Raw genomic sequence first — 25,690 nt, forward strand, 5'->3', positions numbered from 1 at the left:
TATTTAGTCATTTACATTTTTAATGTAACTTTAAAATCCTGGATCCCAAGAAGTCTTGGTTAGAACTTCCTTTTCTTCATAGCACACAATTTCGTCTCCCACTTTAAATTCTATTTTTTCTTCATCTAAACTGAGACCACAATCCATTCCAGTTCTGATAACTGAAACATCATCTTTATGGTGTTTCAGTGAGGTTAAGGAGCCTTTAAAAAAAAAAAAAAAAATTACAATAAAATTCTTGCGAACTTTCAGTCCTGTCACGTTAAATGATAGAGCTAAACAGAGAAATCTGTAAACAACATTTGACTTGTGGCAAAAAATCCTAAACATCTATTTCTTCCTTTTTCTATTTTAAAAAAATTCTTTAATTTTTAACTTACTCATTTATTTTAATTTGACCAGAGAGAGAGACAGTGAGAGAGAGAAAGTGAGAAAGCAAGCCACCAGGTCCAGGACCGGAAGCGTGGTCGACCATGTGGGAATGTCCAGTGCCTTAACCACACCACCTGCTGATCCCCTAAACATCCTATTTCTAAAATAGATTATTTTTGGGAACCAGCAGTTAGCGTAATGGCTATGTCGCTGGACTCCCACGTAGTCGACCGCGGTTCGTGTCCCGGACCCGGTGGCTTAAAACTCACGCCGGGCACGTGTGCGTGCGTGCCCAAGATCCCAAGAGGAGAATGGAGGAGAGGGGATTGCGGCGTGACCATCCCCCCTGGGGGGTGATTTCTCGCTTTCTGTCTCTATGTCTCTGTCTGTCTGGCGAGCGCACGCGCCCTACAGTGAAAATCTCTCAAAAAAAAATAAAAAAATAAAAAATAAAATAGATTATTTTTTTTTGCCGAGGATGAGACTGCACTCTGAACTTAAATGGGAGAAAACAAGGCATTGCAGGCAAAAGGTCAAGTTATAAAATAATAAGAATAAGTATAATGTATATAAGTGTAGGAGACATAGCTATAAAGGCAGTTTGGGGCCAATTTTGAAAAGCTTATAAAATCAGACTGGGGGGACTGGCTGATGGCATAATGGTTATGTCACTGGACTGTGCTTTGAGTCCTGGACACGGTGGTTTAAAACGCATGCCAAGTGCATGTGTATACGTGCCCAAGATCCTGAGAGGAGAAGGGATTGCGGCATGGTCATCCCCCTAGGTAGTGATTTCTAGCTTTCTATCTCTGTCTCTCCGGCAAGTAGATTTTTGCACCCTATAGCAAAAATCTCTCTTTAAAAAAAAAAAAAATCAGACCAGGGAACTAACTCCTGGAATAAAGCAGTAGGAAGGGAGCTCATCAACTACAGACCGTTTATGAGTTACAGCAATAAGAAATGACCCAGGACTGGCCGCATGGCCTCGTGGTTAAGGGATCCCACACTTCATTTTGAATCCTGACCCCGGATCAGGTGTGTGTCCCAATAGGTACAATCCCAACAGGATGGAAAAATGGAGAAGAGATTGTGGCATGACCATACCCCATTGGTGAACACACCCTTCTTCTGATGAACACACATACCCACTGCCAATTATTTTATTTTTTTTGGAGAGGTTTTTTTGCTATATGGCCTGTGCACTTGCCAGAAAGAGAGACAGAAAGTGAGAAATTACCCCCAGGGGGAATGGCCAAGCTGCAATCCCTTCTCCATTTTCCTCTTGGGATCTTGGGCATGCATGCACAAGTGCCGGGCGTGAGTTTAAGCTACTGGGTTCGGGACTAGAACCGTGGTCAACTACATGGGAATCCAGTGACGTAGCCATTACGCCAACTGCTGGTCCCCCCACTGCCCAATATTTAAAAGAAAGAAAGAAATGGCCTAACCTAGGGTTATGGGAGTTAATTATGAACAAATTTCACACAGTTACATAATCAACAGGTTTTGGTGATTCAATATGACATTATGAAATAGATTTTGATGTTACTTACCCTTCCAAATAACGTGTCCATTACGAATTAATTTGAACTTTTTTTGCTTTTCTAACTGTCCCCTTTGGACTCTGCAGCCAGCCACAGGAACTTTTTTCTTCCCTTCTGTTATAGAGAACGTAGCTAGTATAGAAGCCTCACCTTTAAAAGAAGAGAACATTAGTGTACAAAAACTAAAGATTATGAGACATACACAATTTGCAACATTACACAATGCAAGAAATATGTGAGAAAAATATGTACTCAGGCACAGAAAGAAGTCATGGTTTCTTTGACTCCATTAACTTTACTTTCCTAACCAGTATTAAAAATAAAAACACATGAACATCCTTGGGTATTCCTGACTGCTTCATAGAAACCTCATTTTTAGCTTTACTTAAATTTATTTTCTTAAATAGATCATCTATCATTACCTGATTTTTTTTTCTTTCCTGTTTTTTTAAAATAATTATTTAATTTTATTTATTCACTCATTTATTTTAAATTGACCAGAGAGAGATACACAGAGAGAGAGGAAGAGTGAGAAAGCAAACTACCAGGTCTGGTATTTGGACCATGGTCGGCTATGTGGGAGTGTACAGCGCTTTAACCACCACGCCACTGACTGGTCCCCACCTGATTTTTTTAAAAGAGATTTTTGCTATAGGGCGGTGCACTCACCAGAGAGAGAGAAAGTGAGAAATCATCCCCCAGAGGAGATGGTTATGCCACAATCCCTTCTCCTCCACTCTCCTCCCAGTATCTTGGGCACACACATACATACACCCGATGTGAGTTTTAAGTCGCCAGGTCCTGGACCTGAACTGCGGTTAACTACATGGGAGTCCAGTGCCATCTGCTGGTCCCACCTGACTTATTTTTTATCTCACACTATTTACACCCACTGAAGAGCACTAGTTTTTTTTTTATAAAGAATTATTTAACTTTATTTATTATTATTAGCATTATTATTATTTTCCAGTTTGATCAGAGAGAGACAGGGGGAGAGAGAGAGAGGAAGTGAGAAAGCAAGCCACCAGGTCCAAGACTTGAACCGTGGTCGGCCATGTGGGAGGGAGTCCAGTGCCTTTAATCACCATGCCACTTGCCAGCCCCAAATAGTACTACTTCTATGACTTGTTTTTTTCATTGACTGGAAATTAAATTCCAGTAATAAAATTATCACACACATAAAATAATATACTAATTTTCTAGGGTGTTATTCAGTGTTATTTGTTAGCATTACTTGACTAGTGAGTTTGGTTACTCCTAAACATTCTCTCAGTTTCCCAAATTACTTTTAGCATAAGAATACACAAATCTCTATATTATCATGTTTAGCAGACAAGGAAAGCCTAAAATCTATACAGACCATCACAAGGAAACATCAGACTAATCCAAATTAACATACATTTTATAGAGCTGTTGGCCTATATGCTTCAAAAATGTCAAGGTCAAGGGACCAGCAGTTGGCATAATGGCTATGTTGCTGGACTCCCATGTAGTTGACTGCGGTTCAAGTCCTGGACCCAGTGGCTTAAACTCATGCCGGGCGCATGTGCGTGCGCGCCCAAGATCCCAGGAGGAGAATGGAGCAGAAGGGATTGCAGCGTGGCCATCCTCCCTGGGGGGTGATTTCTCGCTTTCTGTCTCTCTCTCTCTCTGTCTGGTGAGTGCATGCGCTCTGTGGCAAAAACCTCTCCAAAAAAAAAAAAAAAGTCTAGGTCAAAAAAGACTAAGTTTGAAGAACTGTTCCAGATTAAATGAGACTAAAGAGAATCCATGATCCTGAGTTAGGGGAAAACTACATGTTATATCCATAAAGCACACTGTTGGAATAATAGACAAATGTTTTTTTAAAAGACTGGGTTAGATAATAGTACCATAAATGTCAAATTTCCTGCATTTAATCATTGTCCCCTGGCTTTATAAGAGAATGTATATTCTTGTGCTTAGCAAATAAACACATTTAGAAGTAAATGAGCATAATGGCTTAAATTTAACTTCAAATTGTCCCTAAAAAAAAAAAAAAGTGTGTGTATGGAGTGATAGAAGAATAAGGCAAGTAGGACAAAATGAAAACAATCAGAAAATTAGGAAAAGGGTAAATGGAAATACTTTTTTCTTTTGCAATTTTTCTGAAAATTTTGTAAAATTACAGTTACGTGCTGCATAATGGCATCACATTCGAGGAGAGACCACATATACAACAGCAGTAACAATAGGGTATATATACCATGCTGCTTGGGCGTGTAGTAGGCTATACGACCTAGGGCAGTGTAAGTACATTCCAAGATGTCTGTATCACAAAACCGCCTATCAATGCATTCCTCAGATCATATCCCTCCATTAAATGATTTGTGACTATATTATCAAAATTAAAAGTTGGCGAAATATGCCTGGGCTGGCCCAGCCATGGTAGCATAGGCAGTAATGAACTGCTGCAGTACTGAAAGCCACACTGCCAAAAAGGGTTCAGATCCTGAGTTGACCTGAAAAACACCAGCAGCATATACCCACGATCCTGACTGGCTGAAGGGCTGGGGAAACGGAATCACAGACTGATGAGACCTCATTGAGGGTACTTTTTCTTTCTCTCCCATGAAAGAAAGAAAAAGTTAAAAAATAAAAACTTAAAAATCTGTACATGAGAGAAAAAGAACATATAAGGTGAGCCAATCCATTTTAAATAAAGTCAGCGTTTAGGGAAAGTATATGTTAGAAAGAACATTTAAAGGTATTTAATATTTAGGGGGAGTGGGACCAGCAGTTAGTTTAATGGCTATGTCGCTGGACTCCCATGTAGTCGACCATGGTTTGAGTCCCGGAGCCAGTGGCTTAAACACGCTGGGCACGTGGTACGTGCATGCCTAAGATCCCAAGAGGAGAATGGAGGAGCAGGGATTGCAGCATGGCCATCCCCCCTGGGGGGTGATTTCTCGCTTTCTTACGAGCCCTATAGCAAAACCTCTCAAAAAAAAAAAAAATATATATATTTATTTATTTATTTATTTATTTATTTTTGTGCATGCGTGCCCAAGATCCTGAGAGGAGAATGGAGGAGAAGCGATTACTGCGTGGCCATCCCCCCAGGGCGGGAGTGAATTCTCACTTTCTGTCTCTCTGTCTCTCTCTCTCTTTCTGGTGAATGCACACACCCTATAGCAAAAACCTCTCCAAAAAAAAAAAAAAAAGAAAACATTTATATCTGTATCTATATATTTAATATTTAGGAACCAGAAGATGGCATAATGGTTACATCATTGGACTCCCATGTAGTCAACCACGGTTCAAGTCCTGGGCCCAGTGGCTTAAAACATACCAGGCACGTGTATGTGTGTGTGTGTGCCTAAAATCCCAAGAGGAGAATGGAAAAGAAGGGTTGTAGTGTGGCCATCCCCCCTTGGGGATGATGCCTTGCTTTCTGTCTTTCTGGTGAGTGTATGTGCCCTATTGCAAAAATCCCTCTAAAAAAAATTAGTATCTAAATATACAGTAAATTTTTTCTCACAGATTTCTCTGCCAGCCCCAAGACAAAAATCAATGATTCTTTTCATAATACATATTCTTTTCGTAATACAGTTTAATAAACGTTATGTCTCCCATCCTACCTGAATTTATACTATAATTAGTTCTTCTGTCTAAACTTGAGGGCAAGATTTTATTGCCTTATTTGTCTTTGTATCCTCAGTGCCTAAGCACAATGTGTTGTCCAGGGCAGGTGTTAATATATGTGAGGTTACAGTGAATTTTCATCTTATGATAATCACCTTGTCGAGAACATAGGATATGTACTAAAACAGTGCATACATTTCAACTGTGAAAGGCATTTAGCATAAACTTTGCATTTAAGTAATATTTACAGTACTTAGGATATAAGTGCTTGTAAGTAACATTGAACTCAACGGTTAAGTGCTACGCATAGAAAAACTGAATCCCACATGGCTGACAGAGGTTTGAATCCAGGCCCTGGCAACTTGAAAAGCATGCCCAGTGTGTACATGCATGAAAGGATAGAGAAATCAAGGAAAAGGATTGTAGCATGACCACACCCCATTGTGGGTCACTTTCTCTTTCTCTCTCTGAGGCTTGCCCTCTGGCAATTAAAAAATAAAAAGAGGGGCCAGAGGAGGCATGGTGGTTGGGTGCACTGGACTCCCACATGGCCAACCACAGTTCAAGTCCCAAACCTAGCAGCTTGAAAGTCATGCCAGAGGGGCTGGAGGTGGTGCAGTGGTGAAGGTGCTAGACTCCCACCTGGTCGAACACAGTTCAAGTCCCAGACCTGGTGAGTTGCTTTCTCACTTCCCTTTCTCTTTCTCTCTATCTCTCTCTGGTCAAATAATAATAATAATAATAAATAAAATAAATAATTCATTAAAAAAAATCATGCAGGGTATGTGTGCATTCATGGCCCAAATCCTGAGAGAACGGAGGAAAGGGGATTGTGGACATGGCCATTGCCATAGGGGTGGGAGCTAATTTCTCACTTTACCTCTCTCTGTCTCTCCAGCAAGCACATGCTCCCTGTGGCAAAACCTAAAAAGGGAAAAAAAAAACAAAAACAGAAACAAAAACATTCAGTATTACCTATCGGGTGTTCTTCCATAGTGCAGGGCAATCTGCTGCTCAATTCCTCCTGCAAATCTTCAATAAGACGGTAAATGACTTTATGAAGTTTAATTTTTACTCCTTTTTTTGCAGCCAACTGCTGGATAACATTGCCTGCATTCACATTAAAGCCATATATAACACCTGGCAAACAGAAATACAATCAATAAAGTATTACAAATATTGCATTCTAATGATTTCTTTACCTTTCACATAGAAACTCAAACGTTTTTTTCTCTTAAGAGGTTTTTGCCTTAGGGAGCATGCAGTCAAGGAGAGAGAGACAGAGACAGAGATGGTGAGAGGGAAAGTGAGAAATCACCCCTTGGGGGGATGGCCATGCCACAATCCCTTCTCCTCCATTCTCCTCCTGCGATCTTGGGTACACATGCACATGCACCTGGTGTGATTTTGAAGCTACCGGGTCTGGGTCTCAAACAGCGGTAGACCATGTGGGAGTCCAGTAACATAACCATTATACCATATGCTGGCCCCAGAAACTCAAATCTAAATTATTTTATTTCCTTCTATATACATTAAATAGGAACAGTAATTAAAGGATGTGAGGAATGCTTTTTTTCTCATGAAAACTTGTCTATTTTCAAACTGAAGAAAGACAAATTTATTAATTATACTCTGCCTTTTTAAACAAAGAAACATTTCTTTATTATTTTAAAACCATTCATTTAAGAAGTATTATGCCCTTGGGAACCAGCAGTTAGTGTAATGGTTATGTCGCTGGACTCCCACGTAATCGACCGTGGTTCGCGTCCCAGACCCGGTGGCTTAAAACTCACGCCAGGCGCATGTGCATGCGTGCCCAAGATCCCGAGGAGAATGGAGGGGAAGGGATTGCGGCGTGACCATCCCCCCTGGGGGGTGATTTCTCACTTTCTGTCTCTGTCTCTCTCTGTCTGGCGATCGCACACGCCCTACAGCAAAAATCTCTCCAAAAAAAAAAAGAAGTATTATGCCCTGTAATATACAGCCAATATGCTAAGCAAAGCTTTGACTTTTATGGCAGAGAAATAAGAAAACAAAAAATGATCAGAACTGAAACATTATTGCTTTGTCTTAACAATAATTCTAGTGTCAGATTATAATCTTATTGTTTACAACTTTTGTGTTTTACACTTAGGTATTTAGCTGGCCAAGAGATGCTGCAAAACAATGATTGAACTGGAAAAATTCAAGAGCTATTTTAAGAAGCAAAAGAAGTTTCACAGAGCTGACCATTTACCAAAGAACAACAAATATGGGCCAGCAGGTAGTGTGGTGATTAAAGTGCTGGACTCCCCCACATGACTGACCACGGTTGAATCCCAGACCTAATCACTTGCTTTCTCACTTTCTCTTTCTCTATCTCATATTGTCTTTCTCTGGTGTAACCCGTGTTCTGTGAACTTCAGAGTTATTAATTTGGGCTCTGAGTGTCTTGGTGAAGTGCGTTGCAACTTTAACCTTGCAGTATCCTCCTTTCCTTGTCTTCTTAAGCTTTCCCGCACAAATCACATACTGTCTCTAAGAGCCCTCTTAGAATGATACGCTCTTATCAGACAAGTCTTCGAGGAAGTTTGGATTACAATCCGAAATTAACTTCTGCACCTTACTTACTGTAGGACCGTCAGTAAAATCACAGTCCCAAGAGTCATCTTGATAAAGTGTTCTCTAATCATGCTGACTATTTATTTCCCAATAAGTAATTAGCCAAGGCATCAGTTTCTTTTTCTTTCTTTAAAAAAAAAAACAAAAACAGAAACAAAAACATTCAGTATTACCTATCGGGTGTTCTTCCATAGTGCAGGGCAATCTGCTGCTCAATTCCTCCTGCAAATCTTCAATAAGACGGTAAATGACTTTATGAAGTTTAATTTTTACTCCTTTTTTTGCAGCCAACTGCTGGATAACATTGCCTGCATTCACATTAAAGCCATATATAACACCTGGCAAACAGAAATACAATCAATAAAGTATTACAAATATTGCATTCTAATGATTTCTTTACCTTTCACATAGAAACTCAAACGTTTTTTTCTCTTAAGAGGTTTTTGCCTTAGGGAGCATGCAGTCAAGGAGAGAGAGACAGAGACAGAGATGGTGAGAGGGAAAGTGAGAAATCACCCCTTGGGGGCGCGGATAGCCACACCACAATCCCTTCTCCTCCATTCTCCTCCTGCGCTCTTGGGTACACATGCACATGCACCTGGTGTGATTTTGAAGCTACCGGGTCTGGGTCTCAAACAGCGGTAGACCATGTGGGAGTCCAGTAACATAACCATTATACCATATGCTGGCCCCAGAAACTCAAATCTAAATTATTTTATTTCCTTCTATATACATTAAATAGGAACAGTAATTAAAGGATGTGAGGAATGCTTTTTTTCTCATGAAAACTTGTCTATTTTCAAACTGAAGAAAGACAAATTTATTAATTATACTCTGCCTTTTTAAACAAAGAAACATTTCTTTATTATTTTAAAACCATTCATTTAAGAAGTATTATGCCCTTGGGAACCAGCAGTTAGTGTAATGGTTATGTCGCTGGACTCCCACGTAATCGACCGTGGTTCGCGTCCCAGACCCGGTGGCTTAAAACTCACGCCAGGCGCATGTGCATGCGTGCCCAAGATCCCGAGGAGAATGGAGGGGAAGGGATTGCGGCGTGACCATCCCCCCTGGGGGGTGATTTCTCACTTTCTGTCTCTGTCTCTCTCTGTCTGGCGATCGCACACGCCCTACAGCAAAAATCTCTCCAAAAAAAAAAAGAAGTATTATGCCCTGTAATATACAGCCAATATGCTAAGCAAAGCTTTGACTTTTATGGCAGAGAAATAAGAAAACAAAAAATGATCAGAACTGAAACATTATTGCTTTGTCTTAACAATAATTCTAGTGTCAGATTATAATCTTATTGTTTACAACTTTTGTGTTTTACACTTAGGTATTTAGCTGGCCAAGAGATGCTGCAAAACAATGATTGAACTGGAAAAATTCAAGAGCTATTTTAAGAAGCAAAAGAAGTTTCACAGAGCTGACCATTTACCAAAGAACAACAAATATGGGCCAGCAGGTAGTGTGGTGATTAAAGTGCTGGACTCCCCCACATGACTGACCACGGTTGAATCCCAGACCTAATCACTTGCTTTCTCACTTTCTCTTTCTCTATCTCATATTGTCTTTCTCTGGTGAGTACATGTGCCCTGTAGCAAATTAAAAACAATAATAAATAAAATTAACTAATTCTAAAAAGAAGAAAAAAGAAGTCATTTAGTACGCTACCGGTATCACATAGCCTAGTACTAGGACAGTTAGCGCCTAACAAATGTTAAGTTGTCAGGAAAGTCATGACGTATTTTTCTATGCAAAAAATGGATCATGACTTTCCTGATAACCTAATATTTTGAGTTAATTGGCATTACTGAGTATACTATTGCAGGGACCAGCAGTTGGCGTAATGGCTATGTTGCTGGACTCCCATGTAGTCAACCACGTTTCGAGTCCTGGACCTGGTGGTTTAAACTCAAGCCACGTGTGTATGCATGTGAGCCTAAGATCCCGAGAAGAGAAGGGAGAAGGGACTGCGGTGTGGCCATGCCCCCTGGGGTGTGATTTCTCGCTTTCTGTCTCTCTCTCTGTCTTTCTGGCGAGCACATGCGCCCTATAGCAAAAACCTCTTAAAAAAAAAAAAAAGAGGAAAAAAGAAAATACTATTGCGGTAGTAGCAGCACCACCTAATTCTGATCAAGTCAGGATATAAAGTCTTTCTTGATTAATTAATCACTGAACAATGTGAATACTGAACCTAGTTAAATGGACAATCATGAGTCCCTTTCTTATGTATCATAAATTCAGCTAATAAAGACATTCTCCCTACTTTCTAGGCAATTTAAAACTAAAAGGAGCTTTTGATTTGAAAGTATATGTTTATAAAGTTATCAAAGAACAAAAATAGGCAGCCAAAAGTAATACATAAATGAAAATACAGCATGGGCTGATTCCAGTGTTAGGAGCATTCAAAAGTCCAAATTAATGCAAGATACAGAGAACCAGCCTTGAGTTGGGTGGGGAACGGGGAGGAGGTGGAGAAGGGTAGTAATGTGCTTAAAAAGAAACCTTGAAATGTAATAGCTCCAACAAGGCTGTAGGACCACCACAAGTGGGGTTGTGGCTCAAAAGCTGTACCACCCATTTGACCTCTATCACTAGTTGGGTCTGGACTACAGTGGAAGGGTGATGCTGTCTGGAACGCATGTCAGGTGTGACAAGCCAAGTACCAGAAGACAGAAGCAAATGGTCACAGTGCAATCTAGGGAACACAATCACAGGAACAGGGCACAGAATACTTACCATCAAATGTCTCAGCAAGGTTGACATCATTTTCACTAATGTCGCCCACTCCAAAATGTACTAATTCTAGTTCACACTCATGTGAAGAATCATAGGTATCCACAACGTTCAAAATAGCCTCAACGGAACCATCAACATCACCTAATTACAGAGAAAGTTTAAAAGTTTGGTGTTAAGAGTAAGGCATCCATAAATACAAGAATAACAATAACTCACTAAAAGCCATCATAGAGATGGCATTCATCACTAAATCTTACACTTTCATTTAAGTTGAGCATTACAAATATCTACTTAATAAAATATAATGAACTAAATGTATATTTTCAACACAATCAGTAAGAAATAGGTTTATTCAGAAAACGTCCCCTAAAACACTAAAATAATTTTCACTTAAACATAAGAACATAAACAAATCATGAAAGTAAACAAATACATGTATTAAAAAAATAAGTTATAAAGTACAATTTCTAAAAAGGCACCTTTAATAATTATAGGAAGTACATTTGAATCTCTTTTGATTTTCTCTTTTGGCTTTAAGAGTTTTTGTTCTTTCCTTTCTATGTACTTTATAAATGACCTCTCCTTCCAGTGCAAAGTGCCATACTTCTCACGGGATTTCCGATGTGCTTCTTGGTGTTCCTTTCGCTTTTCTTCTATTATTTTCAGATCTTCTTTATTTTTCTTCTGTTCTTGGTCATACTTTCTCCAATCAACAACTTCACGTGCCCTTGGCTTTACAGGGGGAACACTGGCATTATTTAATGAAATAGATACCAATAATTGTGAGGTTAAAGGACTATGTGTATTTCCGCATATTAAAACTAGTTTAGGGACCAGCAGTTGGAGTAATGGCTATGTTGCTGGACTCCCATGTAGTCAACCATGGTTCAAATCCCAGACCTGCTGGCTTAAAATTCATGTCAGGCACGTGTACATGTGTGCCCAAGATCCTGAGAGGAGAATGGAGGAGAGGGGATTGCGGCGTGGCCATCCCCTTTGTAGTGTGATTTTCTCGCTTTCTCTGTCTTTCTGGCATGTGCACGTGCCTTATAGTAAAAACCTCTCAAAAAAAAAAAAAAAAGAAAAAAACCAAGCAGCTTAACTTATATATGAAACCACTAATATATTTTTTTAAGAATGATTTTTAGTTTACTTTATTTATCTTCTTTTGATCAGAGAGAGACACAGTGAGAGAGAGTGAAAGTGAGAAGGCAAGCCGCCAGGTCCAGTCCAGGACTCAAACCATAGGAGGCCATGTGGGAGGGAGTCCAGTGCCCTTAATCACCACGCCACCTGCTGGCCCCAAGAAACCAATATTTTAAGTTTCAAGAAATTTAAAACATTTACATTTGGGAGCTTTATGTATAATTAAAGAGATCTTTTTTTTTTTTAAGATTTATATATTTAACTTATTTATTATTATTATTTCTTAATTTGACCAGGGAGAGACAGAGTGAGAGAGTAAGGGAAAGTGAGAAAGTCACCAGACCCAGGACTCAAACCACAGTCGGCTATGTGGGAGTCCAATGCATTAACCACCATGCCACCTGCCAGCCCTGAGACTTAAAATTCTTTTTTTTTAAAAACTTGCTTTAGGGCATGTAGGTTGGTTTGAGAGAGATGGGGAAGGGGGTAACGGAGAAGGGAGTGAAAAAGCACCCCCCAGGGAAAAGGCCATGCCACAATCCCTTCTCTTCATTCTCCTCCCAAGATTTTGGGTGCACACACACCTACCTGGTGTGTTTTCCAAGCTGCTGGGTCAGGGATCTAAACCATACAGTCAGCCATGTGAGATCTAACTGCCTTAACCACTATACCACCAGCTGGCCCTTAGTTTAAAAATCTCATCTCGGGCCAACCTGTACCACAGCACTTAAGTGCAGAGGATAGAGAGCTAGATCACTCATGGCTGAAGCAGTCCGAATTTCAGCGCCAGCATCCTGAGAAACATGCTGGGCATTTCTGCATGAATGTCCCAAATCCTGATGGGATGGAGAAATGAAAGAACAAGGATTTGGGCATAACCATGCCCCATTTGGGAAGACTTTCTCTCTTCCTCTCTCTCTCTCTCTCTCTCTGGCAATTGTACATGCCCTCTGACAAAAAATTTATCACAAATCAAAACAAAAAAAAAAAATTCCAGTCAAATTGTAAAGTGGTACAACAGGTCCCCTCAAACCTCTTTAAAATTTGGAAATATTTGCTAACAAATATTTGCTAAATATTTGTTAAACTTATTTGGGGGACCAGCAGGTTGTGTAATGATTATGTCACTGACTCTCACATAGTCAACTGCAATTCGAGTTCCAGACCCAGTGGTTTAAAACTCACGCTGGGTGTGTGTTCGTAAATGCCCAAAATCCTGAGAGGAGAATGGAAGAGAAGGGATTGCACTCCCTAGGAAGTGATTTCTCATTTTCTGTCTCTCTGTCTCTGTCTCTCTGGTGAGCACACACACCCTATAGCAAAAATCTCTCAAAAAAAAAGAAATATATATATATTTATTCGGTATAACATCATACATTGGTATTTAAAATTACAGTATCATTTACCTCAGATTCTACTTCAAGAATTTCATCTCCTGCACAAGGAAGGTCTCTCCAGCCTATAATTCCCACTGGCATGCTAGGATAGGCTTCATTAATTGTTTTTCCATTTTCATCAAACATTAAGCGTACTTTTGCCCAACACTTTCCAGCAACCAGGATTGAACCTTTTCTCAAAGTTCCTCTTTGAATGATAGCTGTGGTAACAGGACTAAAATGAAAATAAAGCATATATGCTTAATGCCATAATCAGGATATAACTGTACTTTCTTAAGCAAGAGCAAAGGTATCTTTTTTTTTTTTAACTTGAGAGATTTTTGCTATAGGGCATGTGTGCTCGCCAGAGAGACAGAAACAGAAAGACAGAAAGCAAGAAATCCCCCCGCAGAGGGGATGACCACACTGCAATCCCTTCTCCTTCATTCTCCCCCTGGGATCTTAGGCACACACGCACACATGCCTGGCTTAACTTTTAAGTTGCCGAGTCTGGGACACGAACCATAGTCTACTACATTGGAGTCCAGCAACATAACCATTATGCCTTCTGCTGGTCCTGAGCAAAGATATCTTTATAGGTTTAAATGTACATTTTTTTAAAATTTGACTGTATTTATTTATTTTTAATTTGACCAGAGAGGGACAGAGTAAGAAAAAGAGAGAGAAAGAGAGAGAGAGGAAAAGTGAGAAAGCAAGCCATCAGGTCCAGGACTTGAACCGCAGTTGGCCAAGTGGGAGTCCAGCGCCCTTAACCACCATGCTACCTGCTGGCCCCAAATGTACATTAATATATATGTACACAGTGTTAATTCCACCTCTCATCAACTTCTCAAGCAATTTTTCGTACTATAAAAACATTACTTCAGAATAGCCAAGAGGCAGAAGCAGCACAAATGTCCATCATCAGATGAACGGACATTTTATCCAAAGAAAATGTGGTATACACACCCAAAGAAATGTTAGGCAACCTTGAAAAAGAATGAAATGCTATCACCTGCTACAGCAGGGATAAAACTCTAGGACATCATTATAATAAGTGAAATAAGCCAGTCAGGAAGGACAAATATTGTGAGTCTACTCAGGTAGTATCTAAAATAGTTGGAATCATAAAAACAGAAAAGAGAGAGGCCAGTGGATGGCATAGTGGTTATATTACTGGACTCTCAAATAGCTGACTGTGGTTCGAATCCCAGTCCCAGTGTCTTGAAACTCATACTGGGCGCGTGTACATGCGTGCTCAAGATCCCAGGAGGAGAATGGAGGAGAAAGGACTGTGGTGTGGCCATCCCCCCTGGGGAGTGATTTCTCAATTTCTGTTTCTTTGGCAAGTGCATACACCTTATTGCAAAAATCTCTCAAAAAAAAAAAAAAAACCCAAAAAAGAAAACAGAAAACTGGTGGCCCAGGCTGGGGAGAGGAAGAATGGTCAGTGGTTAATGGTCTTTTAAAGAGTTTTACTTTTACAAGATGAAAGAGTTCTAGAGATCGATTGTACAACAACATAAATATACTTAGCATGACTGAATTGAATATTTAAAGGTTAACATGGTAAATTTAATGCTTCATGTTTCTTTTTTTTTTTTGAGAGTTTTTTGGGATAGGGTGTGTGCGCTTGCCAGACAGACAGAGAGAGACAGAGAGACAGAAAAGCAAGAAATCACCCCCCACGGGGGATGCCACACAGCAATCCCTTCTCTTCCATGCTCCTCTCGGGATCTTGGGCATGCACGCACACGTGCCCAGTGTGAGTTTTAAGCCACTGGGTCCAGGATGCAAACTGTGGTCGACTACATGGGAGTCCAGTGACAGAGCCATTACGCTAACTGCTGGTCCCAATGCTTCATGTTTCTTACCATAATAAAAAAAACAAAAACTAGTTCAGCAATGTTATGCTAGGGGGGAGGCAGTGAGCAGTGCGTCCTGACAGAATCATAGTGCGCTTTCTACTCTACTCTCCTCATCAAAAGACGGCTCACAAATGTTAGAGAATACAGCAGCGAGATGACCTCTCTTGCTGATAGTGCACCATTTCAAATACTTTTCTCTGTTACATGTATTAATGAGTAAGGTCATTAAAAATTGAGAAAGTATAAAAAGCAATAACTGATATTTCGTTCTTTAAGAATTATTTATTTTCCTTCCTTCCTTCCTTCCTTCCTTCCTTCCTTTATTTTAATTTGACCAGAGAAGGACAGAGTGAATGAGAGAGAGGGGGAAAGTGAGAAAGCAAGCCACTCCAGGTCCGGGACTCAAACCACAGCCTGCCATGTGGGAGTCCAGAGCCCTTAACCACTACACTACTGCCAGCCAGCCCAATAATTGATACTTTATTCTAATTTATGTTTGTCTTTGAGTAGTTACCAATTCAGTCAAGTTAGTGGGGAAAAAAATCAAGTTAGTGGGAAAAAAAATTTTAGTTAGTTGACTAAATATGGTTAGCCACTGTGGTCATACAGAGAGTTGCTAAGGTCTACTGCTAATAACTGTATTTTTTGTGTTCTGTGTGTTAGTACAATAAAATACTTCCAAAGGGAACCATCAGGTGGCGTGGTGGTTAAGGTGCTGTACACTCCCACTGTTCAAGTCGTGGACCTGGTGGCTTGCTTTCTCACTTTCCCTCTTTCTCTCTCTGGTCAAATTAAAAAAAATAAATTAATGAATAAATAAAATAATAAAAAAAACTTCCAAAAGAATGCTGTAGGACCAGAAAGTAGCATGGTGATTAAGGTACTGGACTTAAACATGGCTTAAATATCATGCTAAGTATGTGTGCATGAATGCCCAAAACCCCAAGAGGAAAATAAAGGAGAAGGGACTGGAAGATGATTTCTTTTTTTTTTTTTTTTTTTTTTTTTTGGGCACGTTTTTTTTAGTGGTGAGAGAGATTTTTGCTATAGGGCGTGTGCGCTCGCCAGAAAGACAGAGAGAGACAGAGAAACAGAAAGCGAGAAATCACCCCCCGGGGGGATGGCCACACTGCAATTCCTTCTCCTTCATTCTCCTCTCAGGATCTTGGGCATGCACACATGTGCACCTGGCGTGAGTTTAAGCTACCAGGTCCGGGACTCGAACTGTGGTTGGCTACATGGGAGTTCAGTGACATAGCCATTACGCTAACTGCTGGTCCCCTGGAAGATAATTTTTCACACCTGTCCCTTTCTGTCTCTATCTGGTGAGTGCATACGCTCTATGGGAAAAACCTTAAAAAAAAAAAAAGCTATAAAAATATTGTTTGTGGGGCCAGTCCTACAACCTTGTAGTTAAAGGGAGCCAGGAGCCAACTGGCCTACCATGCTGTAAACCCCAGCTTAGTGGCTTGAAAATATATACTGGGTACATGTGTGTACCCAAAATTCTGACAAGAGGGAGAAAAAGAGAAAAAGAGATTATGGGGTGACCATGCCCGTTGGGGAGATACATTCTCTCTCTCCTTCTCCTTCTCTCTCTCTCTTTCTGGCACGTGCAAATGCCCTCTGGCAATAAAAAAGTTCATGAAAGTAACATGCAGTAACAGTAACATTGCTAAGTGATAAAGTCATAAAAACTATGCAACAAAATTATAAAAAAGCAAACAGACCTACCCTCTTCCTTTGTCTGTGAAAGATTCTATAACTGTTCCTTCCACTGGACCGGTGGGATCTGCTTTCAGTTCTAACATTTCTGCAAGAGCAATTGTTGCTTCTGCCAAAGCCGTCAGATTATCACCCTTCAATGACAACAACAAAGATTATTAATATACATTAATAAATATTATTTTGAATATAAATACAAGGGTCAGAAAGTCAAATAATCCTTGACAATTTTTTTTTCTTTTTTTGAGAGTTTTTTTATTATAGGGTGCATAGGCTCACCAGAGAGAGACAGAGAGAGAAGGTGAGAAATCACCCCGCATCGGGATGGCCACACTGCAATCCCTCTCCTTCATTTTCCTCTCAGGATTTTTAACACACATGCACACACACCTTGTGTGAGTTTTAAGCTGCCGGGTCTGGGACTGGAACTGTGGTTGACTGCGTGGGAATCCAGCAATGTAACCATTATGCCATTTGCTGGTCCATATACTTTTTTCTTTAAGTACTGAAAAGATGAAATACTGGGACCAGCAGTTAGCGTAATGGCTATGTTGCTGAACTCCCACGTAGTTGACCACGGTTTGCGTTCCAGACCCGGTGGCTTAAAACTCACTCCGGGCACATGTGCGTGCGTGCCTGAGATCCCGAGAGGAGAATGGAGGAGAAGGGATTGCGGCATGGCCATCTCCCCTGATGGGTGATTTCTCGCTTTCTGTCTCTCTATCTCTCTCTGTCTGGCGAGCGCATGTGCCCTATAGCAAAAAAAAACCTCCCCCCCCCCAAAAAAAAAGATGAAATACTGACTTTAAAAAAGGAAGGAAGAAAAGGAAGGAAGCGCAAGAAGGAGGTAAGAGATAAGTAAGAAAAGCTGACCGAGATGGGTCTTACAAAGAACAAGCAGCCTTTTTTTTTTTTTTTAGGGATTTTTTGCTACAGGGCATGTACATTTGTTGGAAGGACAGAAAGTAAAGAATCACTCCCTAGGGGGGATGGCCACATCTCAATCCCTCCTCCTCTGTTCTTCTCCCAGGATTTTGGGCACACACATGCATGTGCCCAGCATTGAGTTTCAAGCCACTGCATCCAGGACTCCAACTGTGGTTGACCACGTGGGAGCCCAGTGACTTAACCACTAAGCTACCTGCTGGCCCCAACAAGGTATTCATATATTTCTTTAAAAGTGACAGAGACAGAGAGACAGTACCTCCAACAGGGTCTTTTTTTTTTGGAGAGGTTTTTGCTAGGGCACATGCGCTTGCCAGAAAGAGACAGAGAGACAGAAAGCGAGAAATCACCCTCCAGGGGAGATGGCCACACCGCAATCCCTTCTCCTTCATTCTCCTCTCGGGATCTTGGGCACGTACGCACATGCACCCAGTGTGAGTTTAAGACGCCAGGTCCGGGACTCGAACCGGGGTCAACTACATGGGAGTCCAGCGACATAGCCATTACACTAACTGCTGGTCCCCCAACAGGGTCTTGACGCAAAGATATAATCCCTTCCTGAACCAGCCCTGAATCATGGGAACAAACCATGTATATTCTGGGAGGTCTCCAGATGTGAACCTGGAATCCTCCCCTGTGAGTTAGCCTCACAGAGCATCAAATTTTACTGCTGCACCACACCATGCATGTGGTAGATTTTTTTTTAAAGGACAGTCACTGGGGGTGCTTGTTAATACCCTTTCACAACTATATGCTTCATTCATTCTTTTTTCTTCCATCTGTCTCTACAATTATTTTTTTCTTCTCACTAATTTCTTAATGATGCTACTTTACATATGAAGTTCTACCTAACTGAATAAGCTTTCGCGATTATTTAATTTCATCTACTCAGGAATCTTGTAAATAAGTAAATTAAGCACTACTCCCCCACATTAAATAAACGAGGAGAAAGCAGTAAGGCTCTAAGCCACGCTGCAACCACCCAGCTATACAGTCTTGAAAAATCATTTCATCTCCCTTGATTTCCCTTCCTCAATCATAAAATGAAAAAGTCAGATCAGATGATTGTTTTACCTTTAATGTCCTATATTTTCCATGCTATCTAGGGCTCTACCATCAAACAGCTGATTAACTGGTGATGAAACTGGAACTGATTGATGGGCAATGGGTTTTTTTCACTGTCCATGTCAGCTAAGAGATTGCACACAGTTGAAACAGTATAGAACAACAGAAAACTGTATTTAAAAAATTGATGAAATACTTTGCTTACCCACTCACTTATTCCTAGTATCTCTTCCAATTTACAAAATGCAAGGGACCAGCAGTTAGCGTAATGGCTATGTCGCTGGAGTCCCACGTAGTCGACCGCGGTTTGCGTCCCAGACCAGGCGGCTTTAAACTCACGCCGGGCACGTGTGCGTGCATGCCCAAGGTCCCAAGAGGAGACTGGAGGAGAAGGGACTATGGTGTGGCCATCCCCCTGGGGGGTAATTTCTCGTTTTCTGTCTGTCCATCTCTCTCTGTCTGTCTGGCGAGCGCATGCGCCCTATAGCAAAAAACAAACAAACAAAAAAACTCTTCAATTTACAAAATGCTGCTCCAAAAAGGTGGCTTTCTTTGTATGTAGTAGTCCTCTATATCTTGAAAAACATGGCCTCACTTTACTTTCTTGCCAGTTCACTCTATTACCTAGGAATCATCTCAGCAGGCCGTCCAGTTTGCCTCAGCAGCAGTCAAGTCTTTCATTTTCTTTTCTTTTCTTTTTTTTTTTGAGAGAGGTTTTTGCTATAGGGCACATGCGCTTGCCAGAAAGACAGAGACAGAAAGCGAGAAATCACCCCATAGGGAGGATGGCCACGCTGCAATCCCTTCTCCTCTAGTCTCCTCTCTGGATCGTGGGCACACACGAACACATGCCCAGCATGAGTTTAAGCCACTGGGTCCGGGACTCAAACAGCAGTTGACTACATGGTAATCTAGCAACACAGCCATTATGCCAACTGATAGTCCAGTCATTTTAATTTTTTTTTTTAAAGAGAGATTTTTGCGACAGAGGGTACGCACTCACTGGTGACACAGAGAGAGAGAAAGTGAGAAATCTCCCCCCCCCGGCGGGGGGATGACCACACTGCAATCCCTTCTCCTCCATCATCCACCAGGTGTGATTTTCTTTTTCCTCTTTTTAGAACTATTTTAATTTAATTTATTCATTCATTTATTTTAATTTGACCAGAGAGAGACACACAGAGAGAGAGGGAAAGTGAGAAAGGAAGTCACCCAGGTCCAAGACTCAAACCGTGGTCAGCCATGTGAGAGTGTCCTGCACTTAACAACCATGCCACCTGCTGGTCCCATGCCTGGTGTGATTTTCAAGCTACCAGGACCGGGACTCAAACTGTGATCGGCCATGTGGGAGTCCAGCAACGTAACAGCTAAGCCACCTGCTGGTCCCAGAGTTTATCATAAATAACATAAAGCAAATAGCACTTAAATCTATAAAAATATTCTGTCAACCAAGGGGCCGGCGTGGTGGTTAAGAATGCTAGACTAACCATGGTTTGAGTCCTGGACCTGGCGGCTTCCTTTCTCACTTTCCCTCTCTCTCTCTTGGTTTCACTCTGTCCCTCTCTGTTCAATCAATCAATCAATCAATGAATCAATCAATCAAGTTAAATAAAATAATTATTTAAAAAATATTCTGTCAATCAATTTTTAAAAATCGACCCAATTAATCTCTGTATTAGTGAAATTTTTGTTTAAATATCTCTTAAATGCCCCAAGGTCTATTCTATAATTTTTCAGTTATAAAAGGCATGAAATATAAGTACTTTTTGTTACCAACTAGATTTTATTTTTCCTTAAAACACTTTTTTAGCAACTATTACCCTATTCCTACATCATTCACCATTTATTCTTATTTTATTATTTTTTCTTTATTTATGACAGAGTACCTATATGCATGCAAGAGTATAAGAGAGTGAGAATGAGTAAGACAGAGAGAGAGAAATACCCTCCTCAGGGTCTGGTCACACCATCGTCTTCCTCCAGTCCTCCAGCCCATCAAATCTTGGGCACTCTTGCATGTGGTCAGAATGTTGCAAGCTGACTGGGCTGGTGATTTAAACCTTGGCTCCCATGTGGAATCTGGCTTCTTTTGAATAATGCATTACTGGGACCAGCAGTTAGCATAATGACTATGTTGCTGGACTCCCACGTAGTTGACCACAGTTCGAGTCCCGGACCCGGTGGCTTAAACTCACGCTGGGCGCATGTGCATGCGTGCCCAAGATCCCGAGAGGAGAATGGAGGAGGAGGGATTGAGGCGTGGCCATCCCCTCTGGGGGGTGATTTCTCGCTTTCTATCTCTCTGTCTCTCCCTGTCTGGCGAGCACACGCTCCCTATAGCAAAAACCTCTCCAAAAAATAAAAAAATAATGCATTACTATTGTGCCATGGATCTGGCCCAATTCTCCTCCTTCTAAATGTCTCATAACAAAAAACGTGTTCGGGGTACCAGCCCCATGGCCTGGTGCTTAAGGGAGCCTAATCCCACATGGTCAATCATGCGGTTTGAGTCCCAGACCCAGTTACTTGAGAAATACACCAAGAAGAAGAAAAGCACATGTGTGTGTCTGCCCCAAATCCTGACAAGATAGAGAAATGGAGAAGAGATTGCCCTGTGACCATGCCCCATGGGCTGGGGGTGCTTCCTCCCTTTCCCTCTTTGTTTCTCTGTCTCTTTATGGCAAGTGCACACACCCTCTGGCAAAAAAAAAAAAGCCTTAGGTTTAAACCTGACACTCCACTTATTAGTTATGTAACTACCAAATCAGGATGATAAAAGCTATGTACAGTATCCAAAGAATTTTTTTAAACAACATATATTGCATATGTTGAAATGTTTTTTCATATAATGCACTGTGTATTATGTACAGCATTCCCATCTGTAATGGTTTGACTGCCACCATCAAAACATGCTGAGGGGTCAGCAGATGGTATGGTGATTAAGGAGCTAGATTCCCACCTGGCCAACCATGGTTCAAGTCCTGGATCTGGCTGCTTGAAAATCACACCAGGCTCATGTGTGTGCTTGCCCAAAATCCTGAGAGGAGAATATTAAGGGACTGCGGCATGGGCATCCCCCAGAGAGTGACATTTTACTTTCCTCTCTGTCTCTCTCTGGGGAGTGCGCATACTCTATGGCAAAAACCCAAAAAGCAAAACAAAACAAACGTATACTGAAACTTGATAGGTAATGCAGCAATGTTGAAAAGTAGGCCTAGTGGGAGGTGCTTGGGACACAAGGCTGATCCCTTGTGAAGAGGTTAATGCTGGGGGGGAGTGAGTTCTTATTAAATTAATTCCCAAGAAAGCAAGTTGTAAAAAACAACCCCAGCCTACTTGCACTTCTCTCTTTGCATACCCACTCACCTTTCTATGTTTCCACTGTGGGGTAAAGTGACACCTGGCTATCACTGGAGCCCAGTAGATGCTGGAACCCTGCTTTAGGATCTACCAGCTATAGAATCACGAGCCAAATAAACCTCTTTTCTTTCTAAATCACCAAGTCCCAGTATTCTGGTACTGCAGCACTGAACAGACCAAGACACCACCTGAGTATATTCATCTCTGTGCCAGTATTTACCGTGAGTGCAGAGACATGCACTGCTTGAACGTCACCTCCGTAATCTTCGCACACCACATCGTAAGCCAGCAGCTCTTTTTTCACTTTGTCAGGATCAGCCTCAGCTTTGTCACATTTGTTTATGGCAAGGACAATAGGAACTGAAAAGTTAAGAAGAATGCAAATGAAGACATCTTTCATTAAAGGGATTCACAGTGAAAGATACCAACCTGTTCAGGCTTTCTCTTTCTTCAATAAATATACTTACCTAAAACAAGCCTAAAAGACCCACTTTAGTCACATTACCCTACTCTGTTCTCTACACACAAAAGAGGAAATGTTAAAATTGTGATTACAAAAAAATTCTGAATAAGACACCAGAGTAGATTTCTTTCTTTTTTTTAAAGCAATATTTTAGATAGAAAAAGGTCAACCTAGGGACTGGTAGGTGGTGCAATGGTTAAGGGCATTGAACTCCCACATGCCCAACCATGGTTCGAGTTCTGGACCTGACAGCTATAGCTTTCTCACTTTCCCTCTCCTTGCTCTATACTTCTCTGGTCAAATTAAAATGAACGAATGAGTGAATGAATAAATAAATAAAGTTAAATAAAATAATTCTTTTAAAAAAAAGAAGAAAAAGGTCAACCTAAAGAAAATCTCCAGAAAAAAATTCAAAAGAACTAGGGCTGGCAGGTGGCATGGTGGCTAAGGGCACTAGATTCCCACACGGCCAACTGATCTTTGAGTCTTGGACCTGGCGGCTTGCTTTCTCACTTTCCTTCTCTCTCTCACACACATTCTGTCCCTTTCCATTCAAATTAAACTAAAGTTAAAATAAGATAATTCTTTAAAAAGAAATTCAAGAGAAGACTAATTCAATACCATTAGATCATTTGCTTCTTCTAAGGCTTTATTAAGTCATTGCTAAAACATAACATTTCATTCTAGGTAAAAGTGAGTCTCATTGCAAAATTGTTTTTAAGATGTATGACAACTCTGGGTCTGGCAGGTGGCATGGTGGTTGAGGCACTGGACTCCCACATGGCCGACCACAGTTCACGTCCTGGACCTGACAACTTGCTTTTGCACTATACCTTTCTCTCTTCCTCTCTCTGTTCAACATTTTTTAAAAATAAGTAAATAAGGGAACCAGCAGTTAGCGTAATGGCTATGTCGCTGGACTCCCACATAGTCGACCGCGGTTCGTGTCCCGGACCCAGTGGCTTAAAACTCACGCCAGGTGTGTGTGTGTGTGTGTGTGCCCAAGATCCCGAGAGGAGAATGGAGGAGAAGGGATTGCGGCGTGACCATCCCCCCTGGGGGGTGATTTCTCATTTTCTGTCTCTAATGTCTCTCTCTGTCTGGCGAGCGCACGCGCCCTATAGTGAAAATCTCTCCACAAAAAAAAAAAATAGAAAAAAAATGAAAAAAAAAAAAGTAAATAATAGCAAAATTAAATAAACAAATAATCTTTTTAAATTTTACTTATTTTTTTTAAAGAGAGGTTTTTCTGGGGCCAGCAAGTGGTATGGTGGTTAAGACACTGGACATTCCCACATGGCTGACCACGGTTCAAGTACTGAACCTGGCAGCTTGCTTTCTCACTTTCTGTGTGTATGTATGTATGTGTGTGTCTGGTGAAATTAAAATAAACAAATGAATAATTAAAATATAATTATTCTTTAAAAAAGAGATTTTGCTATAGGGTGAGTGCACTTGCCAGAGAGACAAAGAGATAGAAAGTGAGAAATCACCCCCCAGGAGAGATGACCATGCCACAATCCCCTCTCCTCCAGGCTCCTCTTGGGATTTTGGGCAAGTATGCACATGTGCCTGGCATGAGTTTTAAGTCATCGGGTCCGGGACTCGAATAGCAGTTGACTATGTGGGAGTCCAGCGATGTAACCATTACACCATCTACTGGTCCCATATTTTTTAGAGAAAAATTTTTGCTATAGGGCATGTGTACTCACTGGAGAGACAGAGGGAGATGGAAAGTTAGAAATCCCCCCCCCAGGGGGGATGGCCACACTGCAATCCCTTCACCTCCATTCTTCTCTCGGGATTTTGGGCACACATGCCCAGTACCAGATCTAGGACTCAAACCACAGTTGACTATGTGGGAGTCCAGCAACATAACCATTATGCCATCTGCTGAATCTAACAAATTAATTCTTTAAAAAAAGATGTATGGAACTCTTCATTCATACACCTAGCTCAGTGACCAACACCCAGTAGGTGCTCAATAAATGTTTATTTAATGAATGAACTAAATAATCTTATAGTCTGCTTGTCATCGATAGACATATCCTCTCATTGGTTAAGTTTTACCATCTCTACAATTTTCTCAGTTATCAAAGAAACAGAAATTGAAAAGACATAAAAAAAGTTTTAGAATCTACAATCTACAACTGTGAAAAGTATCTTCCATATTTTTTTTTTATTTTTTTATCATCATATCTTCTTCATATTACATTGGATTACATATAACTTTACTGTGTATTACATTGTTTCTTCAAAAGGGAATGCCATGCACGTCAGTCAGTACAGAGACATTAATCTCCCCACTTCAACATTCCATATCTTTTCTGTTTTCCCCAATCATTATCTTTATTATTCTAATTATTTTTATAAAACAGTCAATTGCTATTTCTCGTTTTGCTTGTAAAAATACTTTGCCCATCATGAAACACTTCTCAGACCAATCCAGTTGAGAATACTATACATGGCATCATCAACAGTTAATAAGCCCTATCTGTTTCTCACTAACGTCCTGTCTCTCTATTGTTCACTTGCTATCTTTCTCTATCCTCTTCTCTTCACTTACCCCATTCCACACTGTCCTATTCTCATTAAGTACCTTCACTGTGTTTATGTCCTCCGAATTTTTGCTCTCTATTATAGAGTGCGGATAGTCGGTATATATTGAGTGGATACATACAATATCTTTCTTTCATAGCCTGGCTTACTTCACTCAGCAATAGATCCTCCGTATCTGACCATTTTCTATCAAATTCCAGGGTCTTGTTATTTTTTATGGCTGAGTAGTATTCCATAGAGTATATATACCACACTTTTCCAATCCATTCATCAGTTTGTGGACATTTAGGTTGGTTCCATGTCTTGGCAATTGTGAATAAT

The 25,690-nt window shown here is 40.7% G+C and overlaps 1 protein-coding gene across 1 annotated transcript in view; it reads right to left on the reverse strand.

Annotated features, from left to right (window-relative positions):
• MTIF2 (mitochondrial translational initiation factor 2) overlaps window positions 1-25,690 on the reverse strand; it is a 42,026-nt gene continuing 16,336 nt past the window's right edge. Inside the window, exons 8-15 of the mRNA XM_006159039.3 lie at window positions 22,568-22,707; window positions 16,987-17,111; window positions 13,415-13,619; window positions 11,342-11,594; window positions 10,863-11,003; window positions 8,294-8,458; window positions 1,926-2,066; window positions 1-203 (exon numbers count right to left, since the gene is read on the reverse strand). Of these exons, the coding sequence (XP_006159101.1) occupies window positions 31-203; window positions 1,926-2,066; window positions 8,294-8,458; window positions 10,863-11,003; window positions 11,342-11,594; window positions 13,415-13,619; window positions 16,987-17,111; window positions 22,568-22,707 (1,343 nt within the window). The 3' untranslated portion in view covers window positions 1-30. The remainder of the gene's footprint in view (window positions 204-1,925; window positions 2,067-8,293; window positions 8,459-10,862; window positions 11,004-11,341; window positions 11,595-13,414; window positions 13,620-16,986; window positions 17,112-22,567; window positions 22,708-25,690) is intronic.

This window comes from Tupaia chinensis, unplaced genomic scaffold (assembly GCF_000334495.1).
Source record: "Tupaia chinensis unplaced genomic scaffold, TupChi_1.0 Scaffold000622_1, whole genome shotgun sequence".
NCBI lineage: Eukaryota > Metazoa > Chordata > Mammalia > Scandentia > Tupaiidae > Tupaia > Tupaia belangeri.